This window comes from Oncorhynchus mykiss, chromosome 11, assembly GCF_057628025.1.
Source record: "Oncorhynchus mykiss isolate SJ-2025 chromosome 11, ASM5762802v1, whole genome shotgun sequence".
In the NCBI taxonomy this organism is placed as follows: Eukaryota; Metazoa; Chordata; class Actinopteri; order Salmoniformes; family Salmonidae; genus Oncorhynchus; species Oncorhynchus mykiss.
In genome coordinates, this window is record NC_143032.1 from 56238782 (window position 1) to 56258561 (window position 19780).

The 19780-nt window shown below is 45.0% G+C and overlaps 1 protein-coding gene and 1 long non-coding RNA gene across 3 annotated transcripts in view; both read right to left on the bottom strand.

The window, feature by feature from the left end:
* LOC149979634 (uncharacterized) overlaps nt 1-19780 on the bottom strand; it is a 237291-nt gene that overhangs the window by 204273 nt on the left and 13238 nt on the right. The window lies entirely within an intron of this gene.
* Nucleotides 1380-3350, bottom strand: LOC149979637 (uncharacterized). The gene is made up of 8 exons (XM_090189140.1): nt 3105-3350; nt 2841-3017; nt 2689-2750; nt 2520-2606; nt 2391-2432; nt 2149-2322; nt 2034-2069; nt 1380-1935 (listed from the first exon to the last, which is right to left on the bottom strand). The coding sequence occupies exons 1-7, from the start codon at nt 3271-3273 to the stop codon at nt 2034-2036; spliced, it is 747 nt and encodes a 248-aa protein (XP_090045266.1). The 5' UTR covers nt 3274-3350; the 3' UTR covers nt 1380-1935.

Here is a 19780-nt window from a genome sequence, read left to right on the forward strand (position 1 = left end):
CTGTAAAAACAATATGTAGCTTTTCTGCAGAAAGAACCAGCCTCATAAATTTATGACTTTATCCTTTTTCTTCAGTGTGGCCCTAGTACTCTGTCATATAAACAAATACACATTCCATATGAATATAAAAACACAATGTGTAACATTATGTTCCTTTATTGAATAAGGACAAAACAAAGCAGGTAAACCATCAGCTCCTTTCAAAACTGAAGTCACAGTGACTCTACAAGATGGAAAGCACAGAATCTAAGCATATTATACAAAATGATACATATACAGACCTTTGAATGTGTATAACACACCCTGCATGTCTGCACACTAAAATAAATGCAGGACAAATCCATACACATCAACTGAACAGACAAATGAATGGATGCAGTAGCCTCCCTGCAGCCTTGTATTACACACAGTATACCGCACAAACATCATAAGAGGCCAAATTCGTCAAAAAACGAACCCAAAAAAACCCAAATTCCTCTGCCACCGCAGGACATATTTAACCAAAATTGAAAGCACACATACTAACTAAAATAATTCAACACATATTGGTCCCTCAGCAGCCGACCACTGTCGTCATCAGGGAAGATTGCCGGATTGTCCCAGTCCATGGCTGGTGGCACTCTGGGGGCCCTCTCCTTCCTCAGGCAGGCCACATTGTGGAGGACAGCACAAGCCACAGTAATATCACATGCCCTAACAGGGCTGACCCTTAATTTGTGAAGGCAGTGAAAGCGTGCCTTCAGGAGGCCAAAGGTCATTTCAACTCTGGCCCTGGTCCTGGCATGGGCATGGTTGTAGGCCTGCTGTGCTTCCTGGGGGTCTGTGAAAGGTGTCAGGAGAAAAGGCTGGCAGCCATACCCCCTGTCTCCCAGCAACACACCAGAGAATTCACCTGTCAACACAAAATCTCATCATTACTACCTCATAAACACAGTGATATTCTTGACACAGCCATGATGGTTATAAATAGGGGTTGTGTGGCTTACCTTGTGATAGGCACTGATAGATTTCAGAGGCCCGAAAGATTCTGGAGTCATGGACTGAGCCAGGCCATTTTGCCACAACATTGCTGATCACACAGTCAGCATTGCAGACCATCTGAAATCATAAGATGAGGAATATTACACCAATCAATGCACATCACTGGCAATGCAGAGTGTTCGTCAATGGACAATATCAAAAAGTTATGTTCACCTGAACATTAATGCTGTGAAAGGATTTCCTATTCACAAAATCGGCCTCATGGGCACCTGAGGGGGCTTTTATCCTTATGTGTGTGCAGTCCACTGCACCAATGACATTGGGGAAACCTGTCACACAAAGTAATGAGTATCCTACTATGTGTTAACAGTTGTCCTGTAATTTGTAGATCCTCTTACCTGCAATCCTATAGAACTCCTCTTTGATGTCACAGAGTCTTCTGTGGCCAGGGAAGGAGATGAAGACATCTGCTAATGCTTTGATAGCCAGACACACACTCCTTATTGTGCGGCAAATTGTGGCCTTGTTCAGCTGTTCTGCATCCCCCACTGAGTACAGGAAGGCTCCACTAGCAAAAAAGCGCAAGGCCACACAAACCATTTGCTCCACACTCAGTGCATGGCTCCGTGCAGTGCGGTGCTTAATCCTGGGACCCAGTAGTCTGCATAGATACCTGATGCCATCTGCAGAAAACCTGTATCTTTCATATAGATGGTCATCAGGGAAGGCCAGTGGGTCCAACCGGTCCCTGAAGACCCTTTCTCACCTGAAGGCTCTCCTCAGCACAAGTGCTTCTTCATCCACCACATCTCGCACGAATGGGCATGCCATTGTCAGAGCAGAAAGGAACACACAATTTTGGGTCTTCATATAGGCTAGTGGCCACACCTGGTGCTGGGGGGGGTGGGCAAAAGAGGGCGATGCCTTATAACGATGACTTGGTTGTACTGATTGCTGGGAAAATAAAAAAAACCTTAGAAAGATGCCACCGTCCTGTGTGCTCACAATAAGAGCTCATATGTCATGGCTCACTTGACTTTACGAGAATATACCTAATTTTTATTTTGAGCTGTGTCATCTTCTTGGAGCTGGGGGAGGAAAGAAAAATAATGATTAATACATTTGTGTTACAGTTAGCATACAGTGTACATTGAAGGCATATCTCACCTCCCTCTCAAGTTTTTTTATTTCAAGGTCCAGTTTCCTAATTGTCCTCTTTTTTATTTCGAACTCCAGTGCAAGATTTTCCATCTTTTTCTTCTTGTACTGAATGTCTATGTCTGCCAGTTCTATTTGGCACCGGAGGTGGTTGCCATACAACTTTCTGATAGCTTGTGAGCTCTGTGAACACAATACAATTAGCGCAGCTGGAATTTGGCAGGATGTGGTGTCCTTTTATTAATACGCACTATGTTGCCAGGCTGGTTTTCCCACTGTATAGCATCTGGGTCCTGTAAAAGAAATTAGATTTTTTGATTTTGATGAGGACTCCTCACCATTGTAGAGTAAATAGTACTTTCACAGTCTTAACATGATACCTCATGCCTTCTGGAATCCAGAGAGATGGTCTCCTCCTCATCATCGTCTCCATCATGTGCTGTTGCTGCTGCACTGGGGCCTTCACCCTATCACATTTAATCGGATTCATATTGAAGCTAGTAGACAAGACATGCCAGGCCTACAGTATGCCTTTGATGGAGTACTCACTGGATCAGCATCGTCTGGTGCTTGTGCTGGTGGCTCTAACAGGAACACAGTGCTGCCAGACACTGCAAGGCAATAGGTAAACCAAAGTCAGACAGTCCAAATTGATTCAATATGAATGTGGTTGTATCCCATGTAGAGATGGAAGGACATACCTTGAATGAAGCGGGTGGCATCTTGGGAGGAACCTATGCTCGTCTCTTTCCCCCCAGGGATCCCCTCTAAGACGGGCCTGCCTTTATTTAGCTCCAAGGCCATGTCCTCTGCTGGGGTAAGGTCAGCCTTTGGTGACCCACCACCCGTGCCTTGTCTGTGGGTATTCTTTTTCACTGCTAAAACAGTACAGACAATGTGTGAGCAGGCACCTTCTGGGTACAATATATGCTTGTGCTTTGTTAAATATTAGTCAGGGACCATACCATTCTGCAGAATGTTCTTGTATTTGATTTTGACCTGCTGCCATGTCCGTTTTGGCCCGTTCATGTTTAATCTACACACACACACACACACACACTTAATGGAGTCACACTGCAAAAAATTACTTGGTATTTTTGTCTTGTTTTCAGTAAAAATATCAAATTTTATCATAGCTTTATACAGTGTGATGGAGTTACTTTACACAATTTCACTCATATCTGCAGTGCATTTCAATAAAAAAAATTAACCGTTTCATGATTACAGTACAACTGCATTTTTGGAGATGTGAATTAAATATTTGAATTGTAATTGTGATGTTTCAGCGGAGCGGTGAGTGTGTAATTGTGCACTACTTACGCATTCAGGCGGTCTGCAATACTTTGCCACGCTTTTTCTCTTTGCTTTATCACTGTTGGTGTTGCCTTTCTTCTTAATTATATCTTTTACCTCCTCGTATGCCTCCATGAGGATTTGTGCTTCCGACGGGGAAAAGTACGCGGCTCTAGTTGCCATGGTAAATCAGTTAATCTGTGATCTGTGGCGGGGTCTATTTGAGTGAGCCGTGAGCGCGCACCTATCCAGGATTGGTTTCACCTGGCTTAATGAATCCGTGTCTGCTCATCCTGGCTTGGTCTTTGTGCAACCAATTAAGCCTGGACGCACATGTTTTGGCTTCATTGAGCTCAGCTGAGTCATTTATCCCGGATGTCTTAATTCTACTTTTGTGCAACAGGCCCCTGCACTCCAAATACACCTCTGCTGTTTTCAACCAGGATCTCAGCGATCAATGCCTCATTGCCTGCGTGCGTAATGGGTCTGCAGTCAAACGACCACCCCTCATCACTATTCTAAAACACTTCAGTGAGCAGGCCTTTCTAATCGACCTGGCCCGGGTATCCTGGAAGGGTATTGACCTCTTTCCGTCAGTAGAGGATGCCTGGTTTTTCTTTAAAAGTGCTTTCCTCACCTTCCTCACCTAAATCACATGCCCAATAAAAAAATAAAAATGGAACCAGGAACAGAAATAGCCCCTGGTTCACTCAAGACCTGACTGCCCTTGGCCAGCACAAAAATATCCTGTGGTGTACTGCATTCGCATCGAATAGCCCCCGCGATAGGCAACTTTTCAGGGAAGTTAGCAACAAATATACACAAGCAGTTAGGAAAGCTAAGGCTAGTTTTTTCAAACAGAAATTTGCATCCTGTAGCACAAACTCCAAAACGTTCTGGGACACTGTAAATTCCATGGAGAATAAGAGCACCTCCTTCCAGCTGCCCACTGCACTGAGGCTAGGAAACACTGTCACCGCCGATTAATCCACGATAATTGTGAATTTCAATAAACATTTTTCTACGGCTGGCCATGCTTTCCACCTGGCTACCCCTACCACGGTCAACAGCCCTGCACCCCCACAGCAACTTGCCCAAGCCTTCCCATTTCTCCTTCACCCAAATCCAGATAGCTGATGTTCTGAAAAATCTGGACCCCTACAAATCATTCGGGCTAGACAACCTGGACCCTCTCTTTCTAAAATTATCCGCCAAAATTGTTGCAACCCCTATTACTAGCCTGTTCAACCTTTCTTTCGTATCGTCTGAGATCTCCAAAGATTGGAAAGCTGCCGCAGTCATCCCCCTCTTCAAAGGGGGAGACACTCTTGACCCAAACTGCTACAGACCTATATCTATTCTGCCCTGCCTTTCTAAGGTCTTCGAAATCCAAGTTAACAAACAGATCACCAACCATTTTGAATCCCACCGTACCTTCTCTGCTATGCAATCTGATTCCCTAGCTGGTCATGGGTGCACCTCAGCCACGCCCAAGGTCCTAAACGATATCAGAACTGCCATCGATAAGAGACAATACTGTGCAGCTGTATTCATCGACCTGGACAAGGCTTTCGACTCTGTCAATCAACACATCCTTATCGGCAGACTCAACAGCCTTGGTTTCTCAAATGACTGCCTCGCCTGGTTCACCAACTACTTCTCAGACAGAGTTCAGTGTGTCAAATCGGAGGGCCTGTTGTCCGGACCTCTGACAGTCTCTATGGGGGTGCCACAGGGTTCACTTCTCGGGCCAACTATTTTCTCTGTATGTATCAATGATGTTGCTCTTGCTGCTGGTGATTCTTTGATCCACCTCTACGCAGACGACACCATTCTGTATACTTCTGGCCCTTCTTTGGACACTGTGTTAACTAACCTCCAGACAAGATTCAATGCCATACATCTCTCCTTCCGTGGCCTCCAACTGCTCATTTAGTAAAACTAAATGCATGCTCTTCAACCGATCGCTGCCGCACCTGCCCGCCCGTCCAGCATCACTACTCTGGACGGTTCTGACTTAGAATATTTGGACAACTTCAAATACCTAGATGTCTAGTTAGACTGTAAACTCTCCTTCCAGACTCACATTAAGCATCTCCAATCCAAAATTAAATCTAGAATCAACTTCCTTTTTCGCAACAAAGCATCCTTCACTCATGCTGCAAAACATATCCTCGTAAAACTGACTGTCAAACTGATCCTTGACTTTGGCGATGTCATTTACAAAATAGCCTCCAACACTCTACTCAGCAAATTGGAGGCAGTCTATCACAGTACCATCTGTTTTGTCACCAATGCCCCATATACTACCCACCACTGCGACCTGTATGCTGTCGTTGACTGGCCCTCGCTTCATATTCGTTGCCAAACCCACTGGCTCCAGGTCATCTATAAGTCTTTGCTGGGTAAAGCCCCGCCTTATCTCAGCTTACTGGTCACCATAGCAGCACCCACCCGTAGCATGCGCTCCAGCAGGTATATTTCACTGGTCACCCCCAAAGCCAATTCCCCCTTTGCCGCCTCTCCTTCCAGTTCTCTGCTGCCAATGACTGGAACAAATTTCAATAATCACTGAAGCTGGAGACTCATATCTCCCTCACTAACTTTAAGCACCAGCTGTCAGAGCAGCTCACAGATCACTGCACCTGTACATAGCCCATCTGTAAATAGCCCATCCAACTACCTAAATAGCCCATCCAACTACCATCCAACTACCTCATCCCCATACTATTTTTTTTGCTCCTTTGCAACCCAGTAACTCAACTTGTACATTCATCTTCTGCAGATCTATCACTCCAGTGTTTAATTGCTAAATTGTAATTATTTCCCTACTATGGCCTATTTATTGCCTTACCTCCCTTATCTTACCTAATTTGCACACACATAGTTTATTCCATGTGTAACTCTGTGGTGTTGTTTGTGTCGCTTTGCTTTATCTTGGCCAGGTCGCAGTTTTAAATGAGAACATGTGCTCAACTAGCCTACCTGGTTAAATAAAGGTGTGAAGAATAATACAAATAAGAGTGATAGAGCTCCTTCCAACCACCTTTTTTAAAGTGAAAAGCCTCTCTGCAATGATGAATGAGTTGTTATCATCCCTTCAGTATACAGGCCATACTAAGCCTGACTCATGGCTCACATCCCATTGTACTTTCCAGTACAATCTGTCAAAGCAGGACTGAATAGAAACTCTGAAAAGATTCTGCATAGCTTGCATTTGTCACAGGGTTAATAGTGGACTTTGCACTGATCTTGCTTGAGAATAAGCCTAGAGCACAGAATGAGCCATTGGCAATTTCATTTTTTCAACACAACCTGCAAGTAAAATACAACTGGTGCTCTCTTATCTGTATGTGCCCTGACAATATAGTCGTGAATATTTACCCTATTCAAACTTTGCTATTGGTAGCTCTTGAAAGAGACAGGTGGAAAGGGTGAGAAGCAGGTGAAAGGGAGTTTAAAGTACACTGGTGATTATGAAGGGTGTGTAAGCCAGCCATGACACAACCCTGTCACCCACAAAAGGTCTTTGCTGAGATCTGGAAACACTATCACCATTGAACTGAAGAACACACACACTGACTGTAGTATTTCTATGATGAGATCCCCGAGCACTGTCAGAATGACCTAAGCAATTACCTTGGACCTGCTCATTCAAAGACTTTCATCTGTAAAACCTGAATGAAAGCAGATTTGTATTAGATGTAGGATCAGGTTACCCTCCCCAAATTCTAGAGGGAAAACACAAAACTGACATCAATGTTGAGGGGGAAATTCACCCTACTGTACTCATTGGTCCCCCGGTTCATCTGACTGTTTGAACTTTGTACCCCGATTACCCTACAGGCTTTAAAAGGTGAACCCACCATCCACAGTGGAGTCCTAAAACTCATTCTCCTAAAATCATGTTTTTTGTTTCTTAGCCTTTTCGAAGTGTTTGATATGTGAATCAGGAGAGTTCATAACAGGGAGAAAATATGTGTTATTGTGTTGTGTGAACAAAACATAGTGAAGGGAGGAGTTGAGGAGCTGTTTGGATCACGGGAATTCTGTAATGCCACTCAACCAGGCCCAACTGCGTGCCAACTGTTGCTCTCTACACTCTAATTAAATTTTAACATAAGAAAATTAACACCCCCTAACATTGCCTGTTGTGTTGTTTTTGATGAACATACAATACCCATTGCACTACAATCCCTGGAACAACTTACCATTTTCTCAAATCTTCACACACAATTTTAAAAGCTCACAACCAACATCTAACTTTTGTGTCCCAATTCAAACTTTGCACTCAGACAACACACAAGCTGTCAAAAACACAGACTACATGATTGTTTGTTATACACTGGATGGATTAATTCAAACACTGCTACCAAAATGTTTAGAATAGGTTCAGACAAATAATTTGGAACTTTGTAAAATCACAGCACTGACTATCCAGATAACCCTTTCAGGATACCCTGGCGAGAGAAATTCAAAACAGTACTGTAATAAATACCTCTTACATTAGTGGATAAGGGAATACTACTGTAAATGCTGTTTTGGTCAAAAACCTCACCTTTGAAATGTCACACTGACAAAACATGTAAGGAAGAGTTCATGCACAGTAAAATACTGCAATTTCCAAAAGCTTTATTTCCAAGTGCAGGAAATGTACAGGATACTCAGCTTCAGCATCAGCGTTCATCATCTCGTCTCAGGTCTGGGTCAGGCCTTATGTTTGCTCTTGCCAAGCAGCATGGGAAAAATGCCCTTGTGTGACTTGGAAAACCCTGGATAGACTCCACAGACACATCACCACAGGCGTCCACCATTGCCTCCAGGAGGTTTTGCTGCGCGTAGGGGTTGCGGTCATACACTCCACTGCCATGCTGAGAAAAAATCCTCAATCGGATTCAGAAATGGGGAATATGCTGGCAAAAAAATGAACGGTGAACCTGGGTTGGGGTCATTGAACCAGGTGCGAACCAGAGCAGCCCGATGGAAATTCACCGTATCCCAAATGACAACATATTGGGCTTGCTCTGGTTGCCCTGGCTCCCCTTCCTGTTGAAGAATTATTGTGCAACTGATCTAGAAATCGAGTTGTGTCGTGTTGTATGGACCCACTTTGACATGGCAGTGGAGGACACCTCAATTGCTGATGGCTGCACATAGGGTGACGTTGCCTCTCCTCTGGCCAGGAACTTGTATGATGGTACGGTGACCAATGATTTTGCGCCCCCTTTTGCGCCTTTTTGTTAGGTTGAAACCTGCCTTGTTGATTAAGATTTATTCCTGTGGGTCAGCCATGGCATCCAGCTCAAAGATTCTCTAAATAAGTTTTTTTTAAAGAAGAAAAAAAAGGTTATTCTGAACAATCCACTCAATGGTGGAAATATTGACGCTGTCAATTCCTTGGAAGACTACCTGGTCTTCAACTGTTTGGGTTTGAATTTCCCTCAAACGGATGGCATTACTGGCAATCACCATATTCACCAGGACAGTCTCCTGCTCAGCTGTGAGAAGTCTCCGCCTACCTCCAATAGATGGCCGCCTCTCAGTTCTGCAAAAATTAAATTTGTCCATTACTGACCTACGGTCATCCATTAATGTGGTAAAAACTACACTGAGAACAAAGTGGAGATTCAGTCTATACACACTACAACATTACATGTATCACAGTAACAACAAGGCAAATTTCCTGTTTATTTAACCGGTTAGGCAAGTTGAGAACAAGTTTACAACTGTGACCTGGCCAATATAAAGCAAAGCAGTGCGACAAAAACAACAACATAGAGTTACACATTAACAAACTTACAGTCGATTGTTGTGAGTCTGGAAGGAGAGTTTACAGTCTAACCTGACACCTAGGTATTTGTAGTTGTCCACATATTCTAAGTCAGAACCGTCCAGAGAAGTGATGCTAGTTGGGCAGGCAGGTGCGGGCAACAATCGGTTGAAGAGCGTGCATTTAGTTTTACTAGCATTTAAAAGCAGTTGGAGGCCACGGAAGGAGTGTTGTATGGCATTGAAGCTCGTTTGGAGGTTTGTTAACATTGTGTTCAAGGAAGGGCCAGAAGTATACACAATGGTGTCGTCTGCATAGAGGTGAATCAGAGAATCACCAGCAGCAAGAGCGACATCATTGATATACACAGAGAAAAGAGTCGGCCTGAGAATTGAATTCTGTGGCACCCCGATAGACTGTCAGAGGTCCGGACAACAGGCCCTCCGATTTGACACACTGAACTCTGTCTGAGAAGTAGTTGGTGAACCAGGCGAGGCAGTCATTTGAGAAACCAAAGCTGTTGAGTCTGCCGGTGGGATTTGAAATGGTCGGTGATCTCCCGTCTGCCCAGCGCCGCTAGAGTCTCCCGTCTGCCCAGCGCCGCTAGAGTCTCCCATCTGCCCAGCGCCGCTAGAGTCTCCCGTCTGCCCAGCGCCGCTAGAGTCTCCCGTCTGCCCAGCTCTGCTAGAGTCTCCCGTCTGCCCAGCTCTGCTAGAGTCTCCCGTCTGCCCAGCGCCGCTAGAGTCTCCCGTCTGCCCAGCGCCGCTAGAGTCTCCCGTCTGTCCAGAGCCGCATGAGCCGCCAGTCAGCATGGAGCCGCCAGAGCCGCCAGGCAGCGTGGAGCCGCGAGTCAGCCAGGATCCGCCACAGCCGCCAGTCAGCCAGGATTCGCCAGAGCCGCCATTCAGCCAGGATCTGCCAGAGCCGCCATTCAGCCAGGATCCGCCAGAGCCGCCATTCAGCCAGGATCCGCCAGAGCCGCCAGTCAGCCAGGATCCGCCAGAGCCGCCAGTCAGCCAGGATCCGCCAGAGCCGCCAGTCAGCCAGGATCCGCCAGAGCCGCCATTCAGCCAGGATCCGCCAGAGCCGCCAGTCATCCAGGAGCTGCCAGAGCCGTCAGTCAGCCAGAAGCCGCCAGAGCCGTCAACCACCCTGAGCTACCTCTCAGTCCTGAGCTACCCCTCAGGCCTGAGCTACCCCTCAGTCCTGAGCTACCCCTCGGTCATGAGCTACCTCTCAGTCATGAGCTACCTCTCAGTCATGAGCTACCTCAGTCCCGAGCTGCCCCTCAGTCCGGAGCTGCCCCTCAGTTTAGTGGGGCCCTTTGTTAGGGTTCCTAGGCCTAGGTCGGCGGCGAGGGTCGCCACTCAAAGGACGCTAAGGAGGTGGACAAAGACTATGGTGGAGTGGGGTCCACGTCCAGCGCCAGAGCCGCCACTGCGGACAGATGCCCACCCAGACCCTCCCCTATAGGTTCAGGTTTTGCGGCCGGAGTCCGCACCTTGGGAGGGGGGTACTGTCACGTTCTGACCATAGTTATTGTGTTAATTGTTTTAGTTGGTCAGGACGTGAGTTGGGTGGCCATTCTATGTTTTGTGTGTCTAGGTTGTTTTTCTGTGTTCGGCCTAGTATGGTTCTCAATCAGAGGCAGGTGTCGTTAGTTGTCTCTGATTGAGAATCATACTTAGGTAGCCTGGGTTTCACTGTTGTTTTGTGGGTGATTGTTTCTGTGTCTGTGTTTCTTTCACCACACAGGACTGTTTCGGTTTTCACATTTATTGTTTTGTATTTTTGTAGTGTTCTCGGTTATCGTCTATATTAAAAGATGTTTAACACTAACCACGCTGCATTTTGGTCCTCCTCTCCTTCAGCGGAAGAAAACCGTTACACCGGGCAAGATGAACAAGGCATCGGCAGGTCACGATCAATAAGCACATCAACCTTAATGCCCCCCCCCCAAAAAAACATAAAGAAATACTCATCCAACCCTTAAGTCACAGGGGGGTCAAATACAGACTTATTTTGGTTTTAATAGGAATGCCATCAGAGGATGGATTGTTTAAAGTAAGACCGGAATGGAGCCCAAGCCTCATTAAGGATGGTCAGTGCTGTGATTTTACAAAGTTCCAAATGATTTCTCTGAAACTATTCTAAACATTTTGGCAGCAGTGTTTTGAATGAATCCCTCCAGTGTGTAACAAACAATTATGTAGTCTGTGTTTGACAGCTTGTGTTTGAATTGGGACCCAGAAGTTAGATGTTTGTACCGTTGGTTGTGAGTTTTTTAAATTGTGTGTGATGATTTGAGAAAATGGTAAGTTGTTCCAGGAATTATGTCTAAGCAATTGAGAAATTGTAAAACCAAAATAGTTCACCAGTAGATGGCGAGCTTTCTCTGTGTGATACATGGCAATGACACTCATCAACATGCTGAAATAACAGATCATACTAACATACAGTGGCGATTTTAGCATGTAAATCTTGGTGGGACAAAAAAAACAAGTGGGATGCATGCCAGCAAAGCAACAATACAACACTAAACAATACATTGATTGCACTATCACAGTGACAAACGGTGCCCACAAACTGTTAGGGCCTACATAAAGCTGTCCCAACAGCAGAGCCCCAGTGACTCCCAACACCTTACCACTGCTACAGTTCATTCAGCCTCAGTGAAGTAAGCCTTTAAAAAAAACAATGCTGATATGGCTGACTTGCTTAAACAAATGTGGTTTCTACTGACAATTGAGATAAGCATAAGGGGACGACATGCGGATAAGAGGCCATTTGTCACGATACCAGGCCAAAAACAAAGAACCAGAAAGCATAGACTTTCCCACCCGAGTCACACCCTGGATATCTACGGTCAGGGCGTGACACAATCCGTAATTTCGATTAAGACATTAATGAGTGAGAGACGACGGACGTAGTTAATATAAATTTTGTCATCAAAGAGAAATTTACAATCCAGATTTGTTGTGTAATGTTTATGTCCAACGGCCGAGAAGCACCGAGACGTTTTATCTCTAATTTCTCTTCACATGACAGGATTGAAAAGGATTTGATTCTCGACTTGATTTATGGTGACGACTGCTAGCTTGCTAGCTAAGCATTTTGAAAGCATGATGTTGACATGATCAGTCCAATCAGTTTTACCTCATGTCTATCAATATGTTAAATGTGCAAACACAGGGAAAAGAACTCTGGACCACCTATACTCCACACACAGAGATGCATACAAAGCTCTCCCTCGCCCTCCATTTGGTAAATCTGACCATAATTCTATCCTCCTGATTACTGCTTACAAGCAGAAATTAAAGCAGGAAGCAGCAGTGACTAGATCAATAAAAGCACCAGCTGTACCGGAAGACGGAGTGATCACGCTCTCTGCAGCCGATGTGAGTAAGACCTTTAGACAGGTCAACATTCACAAGGTCGCAGGGCCAGACGGATTACCAGGATGTGTACTGCGAGCATGCGCTGATCAACTAGCAAGTGTCTTCACTGACATTTTCAACCTCTCCCTGACCGAGTCTGTAATACCAACATGTTTAAAGCAGACCACCATAGTCCCTGTGCCCAAGTACACTAAGGTAACCTGCCTAAATGACTACTGACCCATTGCACTCACGTCTGTAGCCATGAAGTGCTTTGAAAAGCTGGTTATAGCTCACATCAACATCATCATCCCAGAAACCCTAGACCCACTTTCCCTTTCCACAGAGAGTTCTACATGGAACCCAAAAGGGTTTTTATCTGGAACCAAAAAGGCTCCTCCTTTTAGATTTTGAGGAAGTGACACTACCATGCTCCAAGGTAGTTGAGAGAGAACACACATATTGTACACAAGTAAAGTGCAGGTAGAATTATAAGACAAAATTAATTGTACAGAATTTGCATACCGCCCCAACAGATCCACAGATGATGCAGTCTCTATTGCACTCCACACTGCCCTTTCCCACCTGGACAAAAGGAACACTTATGTGAGAATGCTGTTTATTGACTACAGCTAAGCGTTCAACACCATAGTGCCCTCAAAGCTCATCAATAAGCTACGGACCCTGGGACTAAACACCTCCCCTCTGTATATGGATCCTAGACTTCCTGACGGGCCGCCGCTAGGTGGTAAGGGTAGGTGACAACACATCCACCACGCTGATCCTCAACACAGGGGACCCTCAGTGGTGCATGCTCAGTCTCCTCCTGTACTCCCTGTTCACTCATGACTGCACGGCCAGGCACGACTCCAACACCGTCATTAAATTTGCTGATGATACAACAGTGGTAGTTCTGATCACCGACAACAACGAGACAGCCTATAGAAAGGTCAGAGACCTAGCCGTGTGGTGCCAGGACAACAACCTCTCCCTCAATGTAACCAAGACAAAGGAGATGATTGTGGACCACAGGAAAAAGAGGACCGAGCACGCCCCCATTCTCATCGACGGTACTGCAGTGGAGCAGGTTGACAGCTTCAAGTTCCTTGGTGTCCACATCACCAACAAACTAACATGGTGACAAAACCTTTTCACCCTCAGAAGACTGAAAAGATTTGGCATTGGTCCTCAGATCCTCAAAAGGTTCTACAGCTGCACCGTCAAGAGCATCCTGACTTGTTGCATCACTGCCTGGTATGGCAACTGCTCGCCCTCCGACCGCAAGGCACTACAGAGGGTAGTACCAACGGCCCAGTACATCACTGAGGACAAGCTTCCTGCCATCCAGGACCTATATACCAGGCTCTGTCATAGGAAGGCACCAAAAATTGTCAAAGACGCCAGCCTAGTCATAGATTGTTCTCTCTGCTACCACATGGCAAGGGGTACCAGAGCACCAAGTCTAGGTCCAAGAGGCTTCTAAACAGCTTCTACCCCAAGCCATAAGACTCCTGAACATCTAGTCAAATGGCTACCCAGACTATTCACATTGCCGTCCCTCTCCCCTCTCCATACCACTGCCACTCTCTGTTGTCATCTATGCATAGTCACTTTAATTATGTCTACCTACATGTACATACTACCTCAACTAACCGGTGCCCCCGCACATTGACTCTGTACCGGCACCCCCCTGTATATATTGTTATTTTTTACTGCTCCTCTTTAATTACTTGTTACTTTTATTTCTAATTCTTATCCACATTTTTGGAAACTGCTCCTGTTAGGGACTCATAAGTAAGCATTTCACTGTAAGGTCTACACCTGTTGTATTCGGCGCATGTGACGAATACAATTTGATTTGAAATATAAGCACCCAACAAATGATTTATCATAGTGTGCTAAGTTGACCCTGTAAGAAGGTTTTGTGTCTGCAGAAACAGTCATGTATGCTCTTTTACATCATATTGTAGGTTACAGCAAGGATAAGCCGATTTCACGATATGCCTTGCTAATATTGATAGTAAACAATATTGATTTCATACACTCTTAGAAAAAAAGGTGCTATCTAGAACCTAAATGGATTATTTGGCTGTGCCCATAGGAGAACCCTTTGAAGAACCTGTTTTGATTCCAGGTAGAACCCTTTTGGTTCCTGGTAGAACCATTTTGGGTTCCATGCAGAACCCTTTCCACAGAGGGTTCTTCATGGAACCCAAAAGGGTTTTATCTGGAACCAAAAAGGCTCCTCCTTTTAGATTTTGAGGAAGTGACACTACCATGCTCCAAGGTAGTTGAGAGAGAACACACATATTGTACACAAGTAAAGTGAATGTAGAATTATAAGAGAAAATTAATTTGTTGATGAAATAGTTGTTTTAGCATTGATGACTACATTGATTCGTTGTCTCCGGGTTCCCAGTCTTATTAACATGGCAAGTGAGGCTATTCTATGGGAACCGTGTTGATACTTGAAGAAAAAGTGCCCTCTCGTGTTTGATTTTGGTTTATCGTTGTTGAGCACTCGTCCTACTTTTCTATGCTGTAGCGCGGGCTGGGGGCTAAATGAACTGTTATATATCCCATGTGATAAGCAAACATTCAAGCCTCATTTCTTCCACCTTCTGTTTCTGGACAAACATTCATGAAGCCCTACAGTATGTCCATAAAACTCTATGTAATTTGCCTAAAAGACATGTGCAACAATATGTAGTCTGAACCACTGGTGATAGTGGAAGAGCAATATCATTAGGACTAAAACACCTACTTCTGAATGAAACAAGGAATCACACAAATCAAGTAAAAGTGCCATCAAAGGGAAATTAACTGCATCTCTATTGGGTTGAATGAAAGAAATGTGAGCGTCTTTTAAAGTCTTGATGTTCTCAAATGTCTACTAACACATGCACTCAGGAGCAGTCTCGGGGTATTTTTCCACAGTGCTATAAAAGTGGAGTATTTGTGGAAGTGAAGCAGCATGGGTGTGTTCCTGCTGAGGATGGCTTCTAGCCTCAACTCCCCTACAGCTTTTAACAGTCAGGATGTCAGGACAAACTATGGGCTCCAGTCTAATGAGCACAACTTTTCAACCAATTAGTGTGTGTAAGCTATGGAGCTCTGACCCCAACCATAGGCATTACAACTTTATGCTCTCCAGGAACAGATGGGTTCGGGAGCTAAATTAGGCTACTAGGTCTAGTATTTTACTGTATTCCAGATACTGGTAGTAAATAATGTCCTAAACATAAACTGATAAACTAAAAGTACAGTATGCCTGTTTGCTGTTTAATCACTTCATAGGGTCATAGGGTCACAATATCATAATGTTATGACTATAACTACTGTTTCCTGAAGGGGGAGACGAAGTACAACATACTATGGGGAGTCACACTCTCCTGACTTCGGTTTAAGGATCTACAATCACGTTTGTCAAGAACCAAGGCAGAAACGTGGAAAGGAGGGTCCGAGGCCACTGGTGCGCCAGACCATCCAACAGGGCAATCAGGTCCCTCATCAAGAAAAAGCCCCTCACTCTGGGGGTTACCAACTCCAGGAACTGAAAATAGGATACTCCTCATTTTCTTGTAATGCGTAAGATCTACATGGACCCTGACGAAAATGCCTCCACTCCAGAGAGAGAGGGTCCCACCTGGATAAAATATCTGCACCTGAGTTGAGGCAACGGTGGACATGCGCCGTCCAAAGCAAAAACGTGCTTACTGCTCCCCAGCAATAAGTAGCGAGCCAAGGTTAGGAGGGAGAGAGACAGAGTCTCTCCCCATCTGTTGATGCACGCCACCAACTCAGCCCATGGGAGCCCCTTGACAATAGGGACACCTGAAGCGAGATGCATCCGGGTGAGTGGCTAGCACTCAGTGCCGGAAGGGCCATATCAACAATAGCCCCACAGGAATGACTTCCATCACAGAAGCCATCATCCCCAGTAGGCATAGGCACTGTTGAAAAACACACTGTGACCCAGCTGAGATTTGGCTGGATATGAGAGTGAACCGAGCTCCAGACCCAGAAACGCAATGAGCTGAGATGGAGTCAGACAGCTCTTTTTCTGGTTTCTTATGAAGCCTAGAGACTGAATACGGGTCAGTAGCATGGATGTGTGTATCACTGCTTGCCCCCTCGAGACCGCCTCGACCAGCCAATCGCTGTAATAGCTGGTGGCTCATGAGCATTCTGAGTTTGTAAACGCTAAGGTGCTTGCTGAGAGCACGTAGGTCTAGAATGGGAAGCAAAGTCCTGTACCTTTTCATAACCAGGAATACCGGCTGTACCAGCAGTCCCAGATCTTTGACATAGGAACCACTAGGATTGCCTTCTTCTGGATACGAGAGGATATTTCCTCCCTCCAAACTGGCACTGGGGCCTCGGGAACTGTCGATGTGATGACCCTGCAGAAGCGTGGGGGACACAACAAATTACAGCCTGTACTCCAGCGTCACTTTTCACATGATCCAGAGCAACACTGCACAGTGGCAGTGTCATTGGTTGCAGCAGACAACGAGACTCCTGTTAAGTGCCATCTGAAGGGGCGGGACTGGTGGACTGGTAGAGATTGGTTCTTCTTCCAATTCCACAACTCTTGACAACCTTGTGTCTGAATAAACTTTTAATAGAACTCACATACAGAGAGACTCACTTACTCATCCCATCGCGCCGGCTGGCGCATGGGGCAGCAACAAAGGCACTCCATTTCTGTCTGTCTCTGGCCATCTTTTCCACCGTGCCCCAGCTCTGCTGATGTTGTTGAAGCTCGGTCTTGATTGTTCTCCGCCATGTTGTGTTGGGCCTTTTCGTCTGCCCTCTGGAGTCCAGTGGACAGCTATTCTTGGGATAGAGTTTGTACTCTTTCTCGGGAAGCGTCCAATCCAGCTCCAGCAGCGTCTCTTGAGTATGGCATTTACCTTGCAGATGTTGGTGTGTGTGGGATAAAAGAGCCAGGTCATCGTATTCCTCTTGCCTGATCTTCTGTTGTTCGCTGCATGACCCAGTCTATTGCCAGGTTGAAGAGTAAAGCTGACAAACTCCAGACTTCACATCAAAGCTCATGTTGCTCATTCCCATTGTGCATGGCAATCAAATCAAATCAAATTGTATTTGTCACATGCGCCGAATACAACAAGTGTAGATCTTACCGTGAAATGCTTACTTACAAGCCCAATGCAGTTAAAGAAATAGAGATAAGAAAATATTAACTAAATAAACAAAAGTAAATGTTTTTATAAAAAGTAACACAATAAAATAACAATAACTAGGCTATATACAGTGGGTACCGAGTCAAGGTGAGGGAATACAGGTTAGTCGAGGTAATTTGCACATGTAGGTAGGGGTAAAGTGACTATTCATAGATAATAAACAGACAGCGACTAGCAGCAGTGTAAAAACAAAGGGTGAGGGGGGGTGTCAATGTAAATAGTCTGGGTGGTCATATGATTAATTGTTCAGCAGTCTTATGGCTTGGGGGTAGGAGCCTTTTGGACCTAGACTTGGCGCTCCGGTAACTCTTGCCGTGCGATAGCAGAGAGAACAGTCTATGACTTGGGTGCCTGGAGTCTTTGACAATTTTTTGGCTGGTACCCCATCTGACAGCGCCTAGTATATAGGTCCTGGATGGCAGGAAGCTTGGCCCCAGTGATGTACTGGGCCATATGCACTACCTTCTGTAGTGCCTAATGGTCGGATGCCAAGCAGTTGCCATACCAGGCGGTGATGCAACTTGTCAGGATGCTCTCGATGGTGCAGCTGTAGAACTTTTAGAGGATCTGGAGACCCATGCCAAATCTTTTCAGTCTCCTGAGGGGGGAAAGGTGTTGTCGTGCCCTCTTCACAACTGTCTTGGTGTGTTTGGACCATAATAGTTTGTTGGTGATGTGGACACCAAGGAGCTTGAAACTCTAGACCCGCTCCACTACATCCCCGTCAATGTGAATGGGGGTGTGTTTGGCCCGCCTTTTCCTGTAGTCCACAATCAGCTCCTTTGTTTTGCTCACGTTGTTGCTGTACAAATGTTTTATGATGTTAACAACATGGGTGGGGATTCCATAAATTCTTAAGATCTTCCGTGGGCTTTTGCGGTGAATGCTGTCAAAAGCCTTCTGAAAGTCAATAAAGTTGACGTTCTTTGATGTTCTTGAGGGTTTGCGTTGTTCTGTAAAGGGAGTAGTACACAGCGTTGTACGAGATCTTCAGTTTCTTGGAAATTTCTCGCATTGAATAGTCTTCATTTCTCAGAACAAGAATAGACTGACAAGTTTCAGAAGAAAGTGCTTTGTTTCTGGCCATTTTGAGCCTGTAATCTAACCCACAAACGCTAATGCTACAGATGCTCAACTAGTCTAAAGAAGGCCGGTTGTATTGCTTCTTTAATTAGCACAACAGTTTTCAGCTGTGCTAACATAATTGCAAAAGGGGTTTCTAATGATCAATTAGCCTTTTAAAATGATAAACTTGGATTAGCTAACACAAGGGAACACAGGAGTGATGGTTGCTGATAATGGACCTCTGTATGCCTATGTAGCTGCCGTTTCCAGCTACAATAGTCATTTACAACATTAACAATGTCTACACTGTATTTCGGATCAATTTGATGTTATTTTAATGGACCAAAAATTTGCTTTTCTTTCAAAAACAAGGACATTTCTAATTGACCCAAAAACTTTTGAACGGTAGCGTACCGGTAACGGTAGCGTATGATGAACCTTTTGGTCCAATCTAAAGGTATCTTGCCCTTCATCCAGGTGTCAGTGAAGAGTGGAAGAAGGATGTTTGCAGCTAATATTGGATCGATTTTGAACAGCTCTGCATTGAGGTTATCAGTACCTGGAGCTTTCCCATTCTTTAGTGACTTGAGGGTAGTGATTATTTCTTATTTGGGTGGTGGGTCGGTGTTTATGTATAGATCTTCCCGGAGCAGCTTCAGGTGTGTTAATTGGATACACAAGTGTTCTGTCCATCTTGCTTCCTGTTCATTTTCTGTAGTCAAGAGATTGCCTTGCTTGCTTTTGAATTGAGTATTTGACTTGAATTTTCTGCCACAGCTTAGGTTAGTGATTTTATATACTGTTCCTTGCTGGTTGCTTGCTGCTGCTTTTTCAGGAGCACTTGCGATATCCTCCAGTTAAGCCCTTTTGTCTCTTTTACTAGCCTTTTGACTTGTGTGTTGATTTTTCTGTACTGCTTCTCCAATTTC

Bases quoted from the DNA above. Each gene is read 5' to 3' on its own strand.
- LOC149979637 (XM_090189140.1), bottom strand. From the start codon at position 3,273: ATGATAAAATTTGATATTTTTACTGAAAACAAGACAAAAATACCAAGT. The intron at 2,751-2,840 runs GTATGTCCTTCC...ATTGCCTTGCAG, and splicing joins TGCCACCCGCTTCATTCAAG to TGTCTGGCAGCACTGTGTTC. The intron at 2,433-2,519 runs GTATCATGTTAA...TTTCTTTTACAG, and splicing joins TGGATTCCAGAAGGCATGAG to GACCCAGATGCTATACAGTG.